General features: G+C 37.0%; 3 protein-coding genes across 4 annotated transcripts; all 3 read left to right on the top strand.

The window, feature by feature from the left end:
* Positions 1 to 2496: 2496 nt before the first annotated feature.
* LOC18037316 (protein DA1-related 1) lies at positions 2497 to 8894 on the top strand. Of its 2 annotated transcripts, none has more exons than XM_006425698.2 (12): positions 2497 to 3016; positions 3798 to 3935; positions 4119 to 4212; positions 4777 to 5062; positions 6169 to 6289; positions 6423 to 6506; positions 7122 to 7241; positions 7403 to 7615; positions 7708 to 7770; positions 7936 to 8054; positions 8146 to 8204; positions 8283 to 8894. In XM_006425698.2, the coding sequence occupies exons 2-12, from the start codon at positions 3837 to 3839 to the stop codon at positions 8627 to 8629; spliced, it is 1605 nt and encodes a 534-aa protein (XP_006425761.1). In that variant the 5' UTR covers positions 2497 to 3016; positions 3798 to 3836; the 3' UTR covers positions 8630 to 8894. The 2 variants fall into 2 exon arrangements, with proteins under 2 accessions (XP_006425761.1, XP_024036068.1); XM_024180300.1 differs by lacking the exon at positions 2497 to 3016 and adding an exon at positions 3130 to 3252.
* Positions 8895 to 10653: 1759 nt separating this feature from the next.
* LOC18037315 (pentatricopeptide repeat-containing protein At5g66631) lies at positions 10654 to 13038 on the top strand. The gene has a single exon (XM_006425697.2). It carries the CDS (start codon positions 11027 to 11029, stop codon positions 12977 to 12979), a length of 1953 nt encoding a protein of 650 aa, XP_006425760.2. The 5' UTR covers positions 10654 to 11026; the 3' UTR covers positions 12980 to 13038.
* Positions 13039 to 14282: 1244 nt separating this feature from the next.
* Positions 14283 to 16130, top strand: LOC18037305 (serine/threonine receptor-like kinase NFP). Its single transcript, XM_006425696.1, has one exon. It carries the CDS (start codon positions 14283 to 14285, stop codon positions 16128 to 16130), a length of 1848 nt encoding a protein of 615 aa, XP_006425759.1.
* The last annotated feature ends 104 nt before the right edge of the window (positions 16131 to 16234 follow it).

Below are 16234 nucleotides of genomic sequence, written 5' to 3'. Positions count from 1 at the left end.
AAGTCAAAAATAGTGAAATAAGCAATAACAACTCAGAAAAGGAAAGGACAAAGCGGTAGGCCAAAGAGAGTTTTAAATATTCAGTTAATTGATTAGATCAGGAGAGTAGAAAAAGTTGGGCAATACAGATAAAAGGGCAGTGATTAAGGCCACAAATTGCATTTTGTTGGTTTCTATCAGTGGCTGATGTAATTGGCTGCTGGAGGCAAAGCGGTAGGTACGTGTCTAATTTCCTCTGCTGCCCATTTTCAAATTTCAAAAGCGATTCTAATTGAATTATCCTCTCTTTGGTCTTTAATGTCTTTTTTTAATGATTAAGAAAGATTTGCTTTGCAAGATATTGCAAACCAAACGCCTCCATTGAAATCCACGGATTCATTTCAATTCGTTCTAAAAGATTGGATAGGATAGACATATTTCTTCTTCAAATATTCAGTAGACTCCTAAAATTTATCATAATTGCATGCATCTAAATTCTTCCTAAACTTTAGGTCTAATTTGATTACGTGGGATAACTCCATCCACTCCCAATCTTATCTCATGTTATCATATCCCATCATATTTCCTATGCCAAACACTCTTTTAGATTGTGATATACGTATACTGGTAAAACTTTTTTTTTTAAAAAAGTTTTTAGGAACAAGGTAAAATGCCGCCAGCGTCATCATATTAATTAATAGCCAACAAAAGGGTGCTGGAATTCAACTGGGTGTTGTCAGATCCAAGCAGCTAGGATGGGGCTAGTCAACACATTACCCATTCGATAAAAATCGATGTACTTCTTTGATAATTTATTACCAGTGTCGGCATGTGTTATTATATATTATAAGCATTTTTATGTGAACATTGGTTGATATTCTTTAACCATTTTACAAAATCAGAGAGTCATCATGGCCTGCTAATTTGCAGCGCAACATATTTAAAAGGGCTTTAATTTACTTGTCACGGTCATATGTGCTATATTTGTTGACGTTCTTTAAACCAACCAATCGGATTAACATCCAAGGTGGCTAGCACATGGCATTTGGTGCTTGGCCTTTATTAATTATGTGACCGCACTGCTCCACTAATTAGTTTAGTTGTGTGTGTTTGTGGGTGTGTTTTTAATTTGTTTGAAGTGTTACAATTTGTGATTTATTGTGTCCCCCGTGGCCCCATGGACTGCACCCTACGGCCAATAACTTTGATAACAACACTGCACTACATCTCGATATCATTACACAAATTCTTTTGATAATAACATTGCACTACATCTCGATATCATTACACAAAGATTTGAATGTAATTTATACATATTTTTCATGAGACGACGCAATTATTAAAAATGAAATCAAGTTGGATCAATTCTGATGTAAAACCCATCTAACTGATCACTTTGAAACTATATTAAGTTCTTTAATCAAAATTTGCAGTTGATGAATATCAAATAAAATATTAAGAAAATTGGATCTGGAGGCACCAACCAATCAATTGATTACACCTTGAATCATTATTCATAAATAACAAAAGAAAATGAGTCGTTTTCAATTACCCCGTAGCAATAATACTTTGGTTGGTGGACCTAAGCAATATAATATATCTTTATCAATCAAAATTAATATCAAAATTTGAGATTTTTTCAAATTTATTGAGGGGGAAAAAAGAAGAAGAAAGACATTATGAAAAGGGTGCTTGTATTATATGCGAATGAAACCAAAAGATAAAAAAAAAAAAAGTGCCACAAGCCTACCACTATGTCTTTGTCTATATCATATTATAATATTGAGATGGTTTTATTTATGCTACATGCGTTACTGCTTTTGTTTTTTTGGTTTTCAATGAAGTGGGAGAACAAAACGTATGAATGTGTACGATTGTTGAGGCCACCCGCCAGTCATGTGGATCTTTCAGATATGGAGGCAAGCACACAAGCACAGGTACAGAGACTGAATCTTCTGAGTTTCAAGCTGAGGCTCCTCAATCAGTACAAAATTTGTATTATTAATTTCGCAAATTTGAATGCACGAGACTCGAGTAAGTATAGTTTCCTGGGCAATTTTTGCTTTAGAACTTTCCAAAGCTTTCCGATGTCGGCACCAATTGGGCACGTTAAATAGCCGAGATTTTGCAAATTGCCTATCCAATATCCATTCCGTACAACAAATAAAATATTTCTGAAAAGGGGAAATATATATGATAACTATAATATAATATATAATTAATCTACTACAACCGCAAATAAAGGGAAGTAGGAAACTTTCCCTTTGGGGGTTTAAAAAAAAAAAAAAGAAGACGTCGATAGAAGCCACGTGGCAGGAGCCCACTGTGTGGGTCAGTAGTTGGTACGCGGGTTACTAAGAGCGGGTAAGTAAGTACAGAGCTGACTGCAACTGTAATGGAGATGAAACAATCAGTGAATCACCACCTTTTGTCACTTTTTCAACGAGAAAATAGTTATGGGGTTTTTGACATTTAGTGAAAAGTGTGGTGTGGTGGATAACAACAGGTAAAGGACTCACTTGCAAAACCACAAAATGTTAAGAATTCAAACAAAACAAACCAACTCGGGATCGCGATTCTATTCTATTCACTCTCTCTCTCTCTCTCTCTGTTTTATCTTTAAATCTTGTCCTTTTGGTTGTTTTTTAAGGAGGGTAAAAGAAAAGAAAGGAAAGAAAAGATTGCACACTCAAGAGGATTTCAGGTTCCCAAAATAATAATAAAAAGGATTCCTCCCGTTCGTATTTTTATTGGTACCCTTTTAGCCTGGATTTGCGTAGGATTCAAGTAGTCTTTTGTATTCCTTCGTTTGTTGCTTCCTCTTTTTATCTTATCTCGTAATATTTTATCTTGTTGAATAGAAAACAAGTTTTGTGTGAGTTTAGAGGAGGCATGGTAGTAAACGGGGAGAGGGAGGGAACCTTTTTTTATCCTCTGATTCTTGTTTGGTGACTATGCATTCATGGGAAGTGGATGCTGTATCTGATTGGATATTCAACGGATTCTATTGGTTCGGCAGATACTTTACTTGTTTCGAGTGAGTCAGAGTCTCGTACGCTCAATTTCTCCCTTACCTATCATTTTAAGGATTACCAAAGCTGAATTTTTTTTGCTTTTTTTTTTTTTTTTTGTTATTTGAGTATTCAATGGAAGGGTGTTGATAATTGTTTTGATAGAATTATGGGGTGTCATGTGATTTGCTTTTCTATTAATTCTAGGCCACCAATAGTCATATTATATTTGGAATATCTGGGAATTGGGCATTTCTTTCAGGTGATATTTTACTCTCTGGTTGGTCAGTCATTCAGGATTGCCTTCAATTCTTTGATTCATTTGATGGAAGAAAACTTATTTTTGGTATTTTAATTCCAAGCTGATCATATGGCTTTGATAATTCTTTTACATGTTGATGCAAAATGATTAATGATTGAAGGATGTCTTGCAATCTCACGTCTCCATGTGTTCGTCTTTTAACCTCCATATCACCTTCAAATATTATTTATTTACTATTTTCTCTTCATCTGCATGGATATACCACTGTAGCCTTGGTTCTTTTCTATTTTAGGATTTAGGATTTAAATTTCAGATAAAAAACACTTCATGTTCTGTTTTCTGCTCTGCAATGATTCTGAATATGGTCTCCCCCAAATTCGTCTCACTGATTGATGTATTCTCCTTTTATCTGTTAATGTGTGTGAACTTCAAAAAATCCATGATATTATATGTAGATTTTCTTAAAGTTGTCGGTGATGCAGCAAATACACACTGGCATTTCTTTTTCCCTTTCTTTGGTGCCTAATTGAGTGACTTTGTGGCAGGGAGAGGTTTGCCATCCTGCTAGCAAATAATTTCTCACTATGGGATGGCTGACCAAAATTCTGAAGGGTTCCAGTCGCAGGCATTATCATGCGAGATATGGAGATGACAGAACTTGGGATGAGCGTCGATATTCAGCGGTAATTAATGATTTTCTTTTCCTTTTATATTTTCTCCTTGTTCTGTAATTGTTACTGTAGTCTTTTCTTTGATTGTTTCCCAACAAACAAAAGAAGGGCTAATACTCTTGCATACTCTATATTCTGGCATTTTCCACCCAAGTTTTTGCTGCACTAACCCCATCTGGGAAAACTTGGATGCAGGCTGATGATTCATCAGGTTTTGACAATGAAGAAATTGACCGTGCTATTGCACTCTCCTTAGTTGAAGTAGACCAGAAAGGCAAAAAGGTGATAGGTAAGGTTGCCTACCTGCAAGCACTCATCATGAGTATGTTTTGTGATTGCTACTGGGAAGTTTGCACTTAGTAATTACAATTGATTGCTCAGTGTGTAAAGTACTTCATGGTGACATATCAAAAGGATACAGAATGAAATTGAAAAGTAATAGAATGCTGATAGTACTGATGATTGATTGCATTTTTTATTAAGTCTTCAACTTTTGTCAATTAGATCTCTTCATCCTCATTGGTCAAATTTTGCTCCACAAGTTATGGGCAAGAACACAAGTTATTTCTGTCCTTATTTTATAATTTTATGGTGAGTCTGGATTATGAACTTATGCCTTTGACTAACAAGTAACATCTGCCTGCGTTTTGAATGAAATCCTCATTAATGACTGTTAGCCGTAAAAATGAATGGCCTTCGTATAAACTTTGTTTGTTAATTGAGCATGCATTATGCATAAGATCAACTTAAGAGACCAACTTTGTATATAACTGGGCACTGATTTCAATTTGATTCAGACATTTCTAATTTTATATTTTCTTTCTACTTAGTCTCATCAATGTTTATGTTTTAGAAAATGAATATGACTCAGAGGACGATTTACAATGTATCAAATCTGATGACTCGGACGAAGATGAACTAGATGAAGATGAAATACGTGCTATAGCCCAACAAGAGGAAGATGAAAGACGAGCTAAAGCTCAACAAGAGGAAGATGAACAGCGAGCTGGAGCTAGAGCTCAACTAGAGGAAGATGAACAACTTGCTAAGGCTATCCAGGACAGTTTGAGAGTGGATTCTCCTCCTCGATATGATAGTGGAAATATATTTCAACCTTTTCCATTCTTCTCTGGTTATAGGTAAATGTCGCCATATAAAATCTGTATTCCAGTAGTCTAACTGCTACTGTATGCCAATTGCTTTAATTTTAGCTTCCAGTGAAATATGTTTTAAATGATTTAGGGCTACGCTGGTGCATACACTAAATATTAGGCTACAAATCTTTTTCAAGGTATAAGCATTATTTAACTTATTTTATTTTTGCACTGCATTTACCTTCTTAATCTTGTAGGCTAATAATTTCTCACTTTACTAGGTACTAAGTAGCACTCACCTGAACCCTTGTATGAAGTCACTGCCTTCTGAGTGTTTAGTACTTTTAGATACTCAACAACCTTAACCATTTAAATTCAAAAGGATACTAACTTTGATTCAATTAGTTTCTTATAAAATTTCCAGTAGTTTGATGATCAGCCCTTGAAGCTAACATATTGTGAAGTATTTATGAATGCTCGAGCTAAAACATTGGAATTTCAAAACCGTTTTTGAGTATAATACTAAAGAATCCAACTTCTATTCTTATTTTCTCTGACATCTCTGCAAAATGTGCATAAGGAGATTTATAAACTGGAGACATAATTTGAATAATTCATGTTCATGATTGGTCATAGAGAGAAGAGGCAAGTTTGATGAGGATTGATGCAAATTGACATCAATGTAACGTTTGTATCAGTCCACTTTAGCCTATGCCTTTGTGGAGCTTTAATATTAATACAAACTGAAAACTGAAGCGCTATAAACATCTCCAGTAATATCATGATTGGGGATTTTCCCTGTTTAAGTCATTATCATTATATAGATACTTGGTTGGATTGTGTATTTAAGATTAAAAGAACACACAACTCGGTAGAGTGGGCTATGATAATAAGAAACACATAATATGATTCACTTCGAGTCTTTTTCTTCCAAAGGAGAGAGCACTTGGGAAGCATTTATGTTAGTCAATTACAATTATGACAAACTGGGAGAGTATATCCGTATGTGATATCAAAAAATTGCATGTACAACCTGCACAAATATCATTGTATTTTTGAAAATTCTACCTTGTACATTTTAGCTATATTTATTTTTACTTATCTGATAATTTTGGAATCTTGACATGGTTGTTAAATCACATTGTTCATAGGATCTGTGCTGGTTGCAATACTGAGATTGGTCATGGGCGGTATTTGAGTTGCATGGAAGCTTTTTGGCATCCTGAATGTTTTCGCTGTCATTCTTGCAATCTACCAATTACAGATGTTGAGGTACTCTTTTTTTTTTTTTTTTGGTTTAGGATGTACTCAAGTTCTTGGTTGATTTTGCTTTTAATATTGGTGGGTTATCAAGTCTCAAGTGAATGCTGCATACAGCCTAATTTTCATGTCTTTTCGGTGATAGTTTTCAATGTCCGGGAATCATCCCTATCACAAACACTGCTACAAGGAGCAACATCACCCAAAATGTGACGTTTGCCAGAATTTTGTAAGTTTAATTTTTTGTTATTGTTTTTTGTCAGTGCAATGCTAACTTTCTTTTCCTGTTTCTATTCAAACTAAAGCTAGTGCTTTGTATCCTGAAAGATAGTTTTAAGAACTTCTGAAACCAAAATTTAAGTGGCTGTTGGGATCATAGTAAATCTGCATAAAATTTGCTGCCCCACAATTTTTGTCAGAAGCAAATGAAAAATATAAAATAAGGTGCATTTGCTGGAGAAAACTTGAATCAAATTGGCATTGGATTGCTGCTTCCTGCTAGTCGAGTATGTTAAGTGGCATTATCACCTAACAGACTGTAATAGAACGACAGTGGGAATTAGAAGCCTTTCTTGTTGTGGCTACTAAGGTCACTTGACCATGAATGATTGATTATGGTGGTGTATATTTGTCTTGGTATATATGTGTTTCTTCTGGCCTTTGCACAATTCCAGGATTTTATTATTTGCATTACTGCTTGTCTTCAATCTCGGAAAAAATTCTTTATTTATAAAGGATATAGAACTCCTGTCATATTTTTACTTTGTGAAAAATAAGGAGAAAGAAAAAATCAGATAATTGTATTGTGACCCTGAAAGTCCACTCATCTGTTGTACTTTTACAGATCCCAACAAATTCAGCTGGCCTTATTGAGTATAGGGCACATCCATTTTGGCTTCAAAAGTACTGTCCCTCACATGAGCGTGATGGAACTCCTCGGTGTTGCAGTTGTGAAAGAATGGAGGTCAGTTTATAGGACAAATGTCCTGTCTTCAACAAAGATATAGAAAAACCCACTCCCACTGTTTGGAAAACTTAGCGTTATAGTGTAACAATATACATCTATGAATTCTTCATTTAGAATAATGTTGTGGCTCATGCAAACCTTTAATTGAATTTATGCAGCCAAGAGATACAAAATATTTATCACTTGATGATGGTCGGAAGCTGTGTCTGGAGTGTCTAGACTCTGCAATCATGGATACACATGAATGCCAACCTCTTTACCTTGAAATACAGGAGTTCTATGAAGGTTTAAATATGAAAGTAGAGCAGCAAGTTCCTTTACTCTTGGTTGAGAGACAAGCATTAAATGAAGCCATGGAGGGAGAAAAGAATGTAAGTCTAGTGCATTAGTTTATGATGAATTTGCCTTCACTTCTTGCTCTCTCGTTCTTCTGTCATTGTAATTATTTAATTATTTTGTTTAGGGTCATCACCATTTACCCGAGACCAGAGGGCTCTGTTTGTCGGAAGAGCAGACTGTTACCACTGTATGAATTTTCTCCTTGAAAATTTTAACTTTAAAACTTCAGTCTAAGTTAACCAAAGATCCATTTGGAAGCACTGCCCTGCTAAGAGGCAGCACTCATTGACAGAGCTTAAATGTATCTGTTTACTGGATCAGGACTCAATTTTAATTATATCCAAATTACCAGGTTCTAAGGAGGCCAAGAATTGGGGCAGGCTACCGTCTGATAGACATGATAACGGAGCCTTACAGGCTAATTCGCCGATGTGAAGTGACAGCCATTCTCATTTTGTATGGTCTTCCCAGGTATTCTCTCTCTAGACCTATTTGGAGTAATAATAATAGTAGCTGCTCAAGGTTTCCAATGTTTGTTACCCCGAGACTTTTTTGTACATAGGTTGTTGACAGGGTCAATATTGGCTCATGAGATGATGCACGCATGGCTTCGTCTTAAAGGTTTTATTTGTTTCAAGTTAATATACTTTGTATTCTAATGATAATAAGCTAGGAACTTATAATGGAAGTATTCGACAGGTTATCCCAATTTGAGGCCAGACGTAGAAGAAGGTATTTGCCAGGTATTGGCTCATATGTGGTTGGAATCTGAGATTTATTCTGGGTCAGGTAGTGATGTTGCTTCATCCTCCTCATCCTCTGCCTCCTCTTCTTCATCCTCACCGTCATCCTCATCCACATCATCTAAGAAGGGTAAACGTTCCGACTTCGAGAAGGACCTTGGTAAATTTTTTAAACACCAGATTGAGTCAGATACATCATCAGCCTATGGAGATGGATTTAGGGAAGGTAGTAAGGCAGTGAATAAGTATGGCCTCAGAAGGACTTTAGACCACATTCAGATGACGGGAAGCTTTCCATACTGATTTATGGGGTGGTTACACGTTGATCTCTGCCAACATGATTGCCAAATACCTTAAGCCTTATGTATAGCTATAGGAATAAAATCCATGTCCAGAAAATGTGATGAAAAATGCTCTTATCCATGCGCAATTTGCTGTAATTTTTCTAGACCTGTTGACCAAAATAGCTCCCAAAATAGTAAATAACGGCACGTGTTCAGAAAACTCTTTAAAAGACCCTTGATAAAAATGAGGGGTGTATGTTTATATCTTCCTTTTGTTCAAGACATTTTTCTGTTGTTCCTTGAAGAGTGAGTGGCTATATCCATTGGCGGAAGTAGGATTCTATCGTTCATTTGAGGGCCAAACTGACAAAACTGTAAAATTAAGGGGTTGAAAATATATCTCAGTAGCCTCAGAGAGTTAAATTGAAATTAAGAAAACTTTAATTTTTTTTTTTTAACCCAGGGGTACAAGGACTCATTTTTTTTTTTTTTTTTTTAACCCCAGCATTGTATGCTGCCCAAAGGCCAAAAGTGGTCATGTGACATAAGAATATAATAACCTTAAAAATAATGAAAAATTTACAAAAATGGCCATAAAAATTTTACGTTTTTCAACTTTAACCCCTCAAAGTTTTTTCTATCATAACTAGCTAAATACCCTATATTTGGACTACATTACCCTCGTCACTTTCATCAAATTTACAAAGGCATGCCACTTGTTCAATTCCAGCAAAAGTAAATACAGATTTTCCTCAACAACTTAACAAACATTCATCACTCTCAACAAACTTCATCATTCTCGATAAATCAATTGCATAATCGAATATATAATTATCAATGTGAGAGCTTCTTAAAATTAGTTTATGCTCTTATACAATGTAAACCTTTAATCTATTAATTTTATCAACTAAATTCGAAATTAAAGTGGGTTTTGTTGTAAATATTGTTATTTTTAAACGCAGCACCTATCCCACTTGCCTGTCTCACCAAATTCATTTATGTTTCGAAAGCCATAACTTGAGCTATATATGTCCGTTTTAGGCGTATAATATACCGTTTCGAAGCTTACGACGAGACAAATCAAATCCAAAATCATGTACTCTATAAAATCCATGGGTTTATGTGCGGCAGGCAGTGGGACAGGTGCCTGTCGCACATAAACGCAGCACCTATCCCACTTGCCTGTCTCACCAAATTCATTTATGTTTCGGAAGCCATAACTTGAGCTATATATGTCCGTTTTAGGCGTATAATATACCGTTTCGAAGCTTACGACGAGACAAATCAAATTCAAAATCATGTACTCCATAAAATCCGTGAGTTTATGTGAGGCAGGCAGTGGGACAGGTGCCTGTCGCACATAAATGCAGTGCGTTTATGTGAGACATGCACCTATCCCACTTGCATGTCTCACTTGTTCTGAACTTCGTTTTTTGCCCGATTTTTCTGTGTTTTCAATGGTTTTTCTTCATTTTTCAACTCAAACTAAGTACTTTAACAAATCACATTGTTTTATAAATGAAAAATAACAATATTTACAACAAAACCCACTTTAATTTCGAATTTAGTTGATAAAATTAATAGATTAAAGGTTTACATTGTATAAGAGCATAAACTAATTTTAAGAAGCTCTCACATTGATAATTATATATTTGATTATGCAATTGATTTATCGAGAATGATGAAGTTTGTTGAGAGTGATGAATGTTTGTTAAGTTGTTGAGGAAAATCCGTATTTACTTTTGCTGGAATTGAAAAAGTGGCATGCCTTTGTAAATTTGATGAAAGTGACGAGGGTAATGTAGTCCAAATATAGGGTATTTAGCTAATTATGATAGAAAAAACTTTGGGGGGTTAAAGTTGAAAAACACAAAATTTTTATGGCCATTTTTATAAATTTCCCAAAAATATTTGACAGTTCATAAGCGAGCATATTTATGTTTATTGTAAGTTAGCAACCTGTGTGCGAAAATTACTTATTTATAATCTCATTCCATCGTCTAAATATTAAACCCAGATCACTTTCTGTTTAATAATCGGAGACCACTTGGGAGTTGGGAAGTGCTCACTGTTATAAAATAAAAATAAAAAGTAAAATTGCTACAAAATTGACAGAAAGAAACATTTGGTCGCTAACAGCCACGTTTGGTCGTGAGTTATGACAACACTCCAAGCTGCACTTGTGTGTGTTCTCAGGACTCTGCGGGAACCGACTGATAGCCACCTTTCCCCTCGACTCATCATTCGTTCTGCATATGGTTTCCCAACATTTACATGCGACGCCAAAACCCTGAAAACCACGTGAGTTGACACATCCTTCTACGTTTTGTAGGCAGCATTTTCATGCGCACCACATGTTTGATACTTCGACAACGCCAAGATACACTGCAACTCAGTCTTTGATTGATTGCTAATAATGTTTTCTAAAAGGTTTTTGCCTGCTGTAATCCTGTCAAAAGCCTTTACCCAGTTGCAAACTCGTTCGTTTGTCCGCGCCCCTTTCGCCAACAAACTCGCTCTCTATCTCCGCCGAGCACAACTCATTGACTCAATCCGGCTCGCTGTCCGTTCCAACTCATCCAACTCGCTCTCATCTCTCCTAAACGACCGCCTTCTAGACCCCTTCATCGTGACTCACGCGCTTCGCTCCGCTCCCAATGCGGACTCTGCTCTTTCCATTATGGAAGCTTTAAAATCAAACCCGAATTTTTCTCATAATCAAAGTACCCTGCATGCGCTGGCCACAGTTTTGGCCAAGTCTCAGCGAAACCATGAACTTAAAACCCTGATTGGTGACATTAGTTCCAGCAAATTTTTGAATGTCAGTGTTAATTTTATGAACCTTATGCAATGGTACAGTACAAGTGGAGACCTTGAGTTGGTTCTAAGCACCTGGAATGAGTATAGACAAAGGGCGAAGCTTTTGAGCACTGAGTCTTATAACATTGTAATGAGCGTTTATGCAAAAACGGGAAAGAATTTTGAAGCTGTGGAGACTTTTAGACAGGTGATTGACGAAGGGGCAATTCCCAATTCTAGGACTTATACGGTTATGATTGAACACCTTGTGAATTTAGGGAAATTGGATTCAGCTCTGGAAGTTTTTAGTGCATTACCACTGATGAGGATTAAGAGGACTTCGAAGCAGTACTTGATTTTGGTGGAGGGATTTGTTGGGGTTGAGAGGTTTGATGAGGCTAAGAGTTTGCTTAATGAGATGCGGGATGATGGGAAGTTTCCTGGTAGAGACATGCGTGTGGCTTTGGAACGGATGCAGGAGATGGGATTTATTGAGGGGACCAATGAGTTTCTGAGGGAAATGTTGCCAGATAAGAGAATAAAAAATGTGCGGTATTATGAGGATGGTAGTGATGATGATGAAGATGAGAATGATGATAACAATAGTGGCGTTAGAATTGCACATGGAGTTCGGTTGAAACCATGGTTGGATCCAAAAGCATTGGCAAACACACTGGATGAATGGAGCCCTGAGGTGGTATCTCTATTGCCAGATGCTAAGTTTGTCTGGACTACTCGGTTGGTTTGCAAGGTTCTTAGGCATTTCAAATCACCTGAAACAGCATGGCATTTCTTCTGTTGGGTTGCTTATCAGCCAGGGTACACTCATGATGTTTATGCACTGGAAAAGATGTTGACCATTTTAGCACGCCATGGGCATGTTGAATTGGTTGACAGGCTCATAGCTAAATTAAGAAGTGATGGGATGAGATTGCCTTTTAGTACCATTAGGTTAATCATTGATTTTTATGGAATTTCAAAGAAAGCTGATGCTGCTTCGAAAGTCTTTCATGATGATAGAACACTTTGCGGTCCAATTTCAAAATTTAAGTTGATGCTTTTGTATTCATCTCTATTGCGGACATTGACCAAATGTAAGAGGGATTTTGATGCCATAAATGTTCTTGAAGAGATGATCTTTAGTGGGATTGTCCCAGATGTTCAAACATTTTCAGGGTTGATGTATCATTTTGCACTACAAGGAGATGAAAAAATTGTACAGAAACTATTTTCAATGGTCAGGCAGAATGGTGTGGAGCCAGATGCTTATATGTTTAAGGTACTAATTCAAGCTTATTGCAAATGTGGGAGGGCTCCTCTTGCATATAGGGTTTTTGAAGATCTGAGTAATTCAAATCTGATGCCTGATGCTGCCACCAAAGAATTGCTCAAGAAGAGTCTTTGGAAGGAAGGTAGGCGAAAAGAGGCAGCTGCTGTAGAAGAGAGATGTGAGAAGATAAATGATGTCCCTTCACTGGCATTGCGTGGTCATATATGGGCAGTCAGCTCTGCAGATCTCACAAGAGTTCATAGTATTTACCGCAACAGCATTACATCAATCGTGACTTAAATTTTTCATTGTCTGGACCTAGTTTAAATCAGAATGTCAGCAACTTTTTCTCAACCTCTTCTTCCTACGCATCGTTTTTCTTTATGCATTTGCTTTTTCTTTATTATGTTTTGGCGGGGGGGGGGGTGTTTCTTTCAATTTTTAATTTTTACAAAAAGTAATTTGCATTATTTTCAGGGAAGAAAACACATTAGCACTGTTAATGGCTGACACTTAATTTGCATGTTTTCATACATTGACAGATTTTTCCAGCTCTTTCTATTATCATCATAGGATCAGTGGCTTCAAGTTGACATAAGTCTTGGGTTCAAGTCTCATGTAGTGTGGGTGAGTGTTTAATTAATAATTTAAGAAAAAAAAAACTCTGGGGACATGTGTGGCTGCCTAAATTTTGCAGTCTGGCATATATTTTTTAATGCAGCATACCAGTGTTTTTCTGCATCTTGACTTAGCTTTAACATTTCTTTACAATGTCAAATAATATCATCTGCAAACCTCGCATTAGAAATACGAGTTAATTCATCTTTCGCTACTCTCTACCATTTTCTCCTCCTTTGTATTTGGGTTCTCATTTCTTTACCCTTCGCATTCTCTCTGATTGACATATGCTATTCGATTGAATGGGTTCACATTGTCATCAAATAGTAGAACCCTTTTTATTTGGACTACATCACTTATGGTTGTATTTATACAAGAAGTATCAAACCCATACTTGAATGGATGTTTCACATGTTCTAACCGGACAAACTGCAGGCATTTATGGGGATTGGGGGCTAATAAACTCCCATGAAACATCCTTTATTCCAGGCAATTGTATATCAGGATTCAGGACTTGTCTTGAAGCGATGATGCTCTAGTGCAGGTCCATTAGAATATTCTTTTACTATATTATACATTACAATCTTAGTCTAGCCATGAAATTAGTTGCTTAATTGATTGGCTCGCTGACTTTGCATATAAAAGTTGTAGGACGGACAAGCTGGTGCCATCTCAACTTGGGTTCTGTTATTAAAATAATCAGATTGATTTATCAAGCTTTTTGTGCAACACGTCAACCGAAGTCGTTTTACAGGAGGAGAAAACTATGAGAACCATGAACCATCCAATGAAAGCTAGAGACAAGCGCCTCTTGCATTTTTTTATTGATAGAATCATTTTCATTAGTGTCAAAAGCTCCACATTAGCAATGCTGCTCATCTTTTCCATCAGCCTTTAGTTGGACTCAATATAGAAATTTCTACAATATAACTCGGCCAACATCTGCTAGCTGCCCAACAGCCCAAACAAAAGAACATTTGTACCAATGGCAATTTCTTCTCTTTCCTTGCAGGCTCTGTTTTTGCTGATGACCATTCACATCACAGCTCAATCACCAGCTGCAAATGGCACAGATTTTTCATGCTCAGCAGATTCCCTCCCTTCATGCAAAACATATGTCGCGTACTTTGCCCAGTCACCGGAATTCTTAGACCTGAGTAACATATCTGACTTGTTTGGTGTCAGTCGTTTATCAATTGCAAGAGCCAGTAACTTGGTCTCTGAGGATACCCCATTAGTTCCAAAACAACTTCTGCTGGTGCCTATTATCTGCGGTTGCACTGGAAACCAATATTTTGCCAATATAACTTATCAGATCAAGAAAGGTGATAGCTACTACTTAGTTTCAATCACTTCTTTTGAGAATCTCACCAACTGGCATGCTGTGCGAGAAATGAACCCAGGTATAAATCCAAACCTATTGCAGATTGGTGTCAAGGTGACCTTTCCTTTGTTCTGTAAGTGCCCTTCAAAGACTAATATGGAGGATGGAATTGAAAATCTAATTACTTATGTCTGGCAACCTGGTGACGATGTCTCACAAGTAGGTGCTAAGCTCAATGCATCGTCTGCTGCTATTGAGACAGAGAATGGGTATCGAAATTTTAGTGAAGCAGTGAGTCTCCCAGTGCTCATTCCTGTATCACAGCTGCCGTCCCTTTCTCAGTCTTATCCATCTACTAAAAGAAATGGATCCAAACATCATCTGACTCTCATCATTCCGATAAGCGCAGGAGGTGCTCTTTTGATTCTACTTGTAGCAGCTTTGGTGATTTACAATCACCATTTACAAAGGAAAAGAGTAAGGATATTGAATCGCAATGGTTCGTCTTTGGAGAGTGCTGATCTGATTCCAATGAAGGAAAATTCAAAAAGTGATCGTTTTGAGCCAAAGCTTGCTCAGAATAAGCTACTTCCAGGGGTTTCAGGCTATCTAGGCAAGCCAATTGTGTACGAGATTGAAGTGATTATGGAGTCCACTATGAACCTAAGTGAACACTATAGCATTGGAAAATCAGTTTACAGGGCCACAATTGATGGGAAGGTCTTAGCTGTAAAGAAAATCAAGGAAGATGTCACAGAGGAGCTTAGGATTCTTCAGAGAATAAACCATGCCAATCTGGTGAAGTTGATGGGTGTATCGTCAGATTCTCAGGGGAATCGCTTTTTGGTATATGAATATGCTGAAAATGGGTCATTGGATAAATGGTTGCACCCCAAATCCAAATCTTCATCCTCTTCTGGCTCTGGCATGTTTCTAACTTGGAGCCAGAGGTTACGTGTAGCACTAGATGTGGCCAATGGCCTACAATACATGCATGAGCATGCTCAACCAAGCATTGTTCACAGGGATATCAGAACAAACAACATACTATTAGACTCCAGGTTTAAGGCGAAAATTGCAAATTTCTCATTGGCTGCACCTGCTACAAATGATGTGATGCCAAAATTTGATGTGTTTGCATTTGGAGTTGTTCTATTGGAGTTGCTTTCCGGAAAGAAAGCCACGAGAACAACAGAAAATGGTAAGACTGCTGTGCTGTGGAAGGAGATATGTGAGGTGTTGAAAGTTGAAGAAAAGAGAGGGGAACGGCTGAGGAATTGGATGGACCCGAACTTGGAGAGCTTTTATCCAATTGACGGTGCTCTCAGCTTGGCAACCTTGGCAAGGGCGTGCACGATGGACAAGTCTTTGTCAAGGCCAAATATGGCTGAAGTTGTCTTTAATCTCTCTGTTCTTACTCAATCTACTGAGACACTTGAAAGGTCTTGGACTTCTGGGTTAGAAGCAGAAGAAGCTTTTCAGTTCATTAGTCCAGTCACAGCTCGCTAGTAGTAGGTCTGTCAAATTAGATTTCATCCTAATCATGTGTCATGCAGTAAAATCCATGTAAATATTGTTTTTGTAACAAACAGAAGGAGAGAATTCATTGTTTT

The sequence above is a fragment of the Citrus clementina genome, unplaced genomic scaffold (genome assembly GCF_000493195.1).
Source record: "Citrus clementina cultivar Clemenules unplaced genomic scaffold, Citrus_clementina_v1.0 scaffold_7, whole genome shotgun sequence".
In the NCBI taxonomy this organism is placed as follows: Eukaryota; Viridiplantae; Streptophyta; class Magnoliopsida; order Sapindales; family Rutaceae; genus Citrus; species Citrus x clementina.
The sequence above is the reverse complement of the archived record's forward strand: the minus strand, read 5'-3'. Positions and strand labels throughout refer to the sequence as shown.

Coding starts and splice junctions, on each gene's coding strand:
- LOC18037316 (XM_006425698.2), top strand. CDS start 3,837: ATGGGATGGCTGACCAAAATTCTGAAGGGTTCCAGTCGCAGGCATTAT. Junction 4,213..4,776: donor GAAAGGCAAAAAGGTGATAG/GTAAGGTTGCCT, acceptor TTTATGTTTTAG/AAAATGAATATGACTCAGAG. Junction 8,055..8,145: donor ATTTTGTATGGTCTTCCCAG/GTATTCTCTCTC, acceptor TTTTGTACATAG/GTTGTTGACAGGGTCAATAT.
- LOC18037315 (XM_006425697.2), top strand. CDS start 11,027: ATGTTTTCTAAAAGGTTTTTGCCTGCTGTAATCCTGTCAAAAGCCTTT.
- LOC18037305 (XM_006425696.1), top strand. CDS start 14,283: ATGGCAATTTCTTCTCTTTCCTTGCAGGCTCTGTTTTTGCTGATGACC.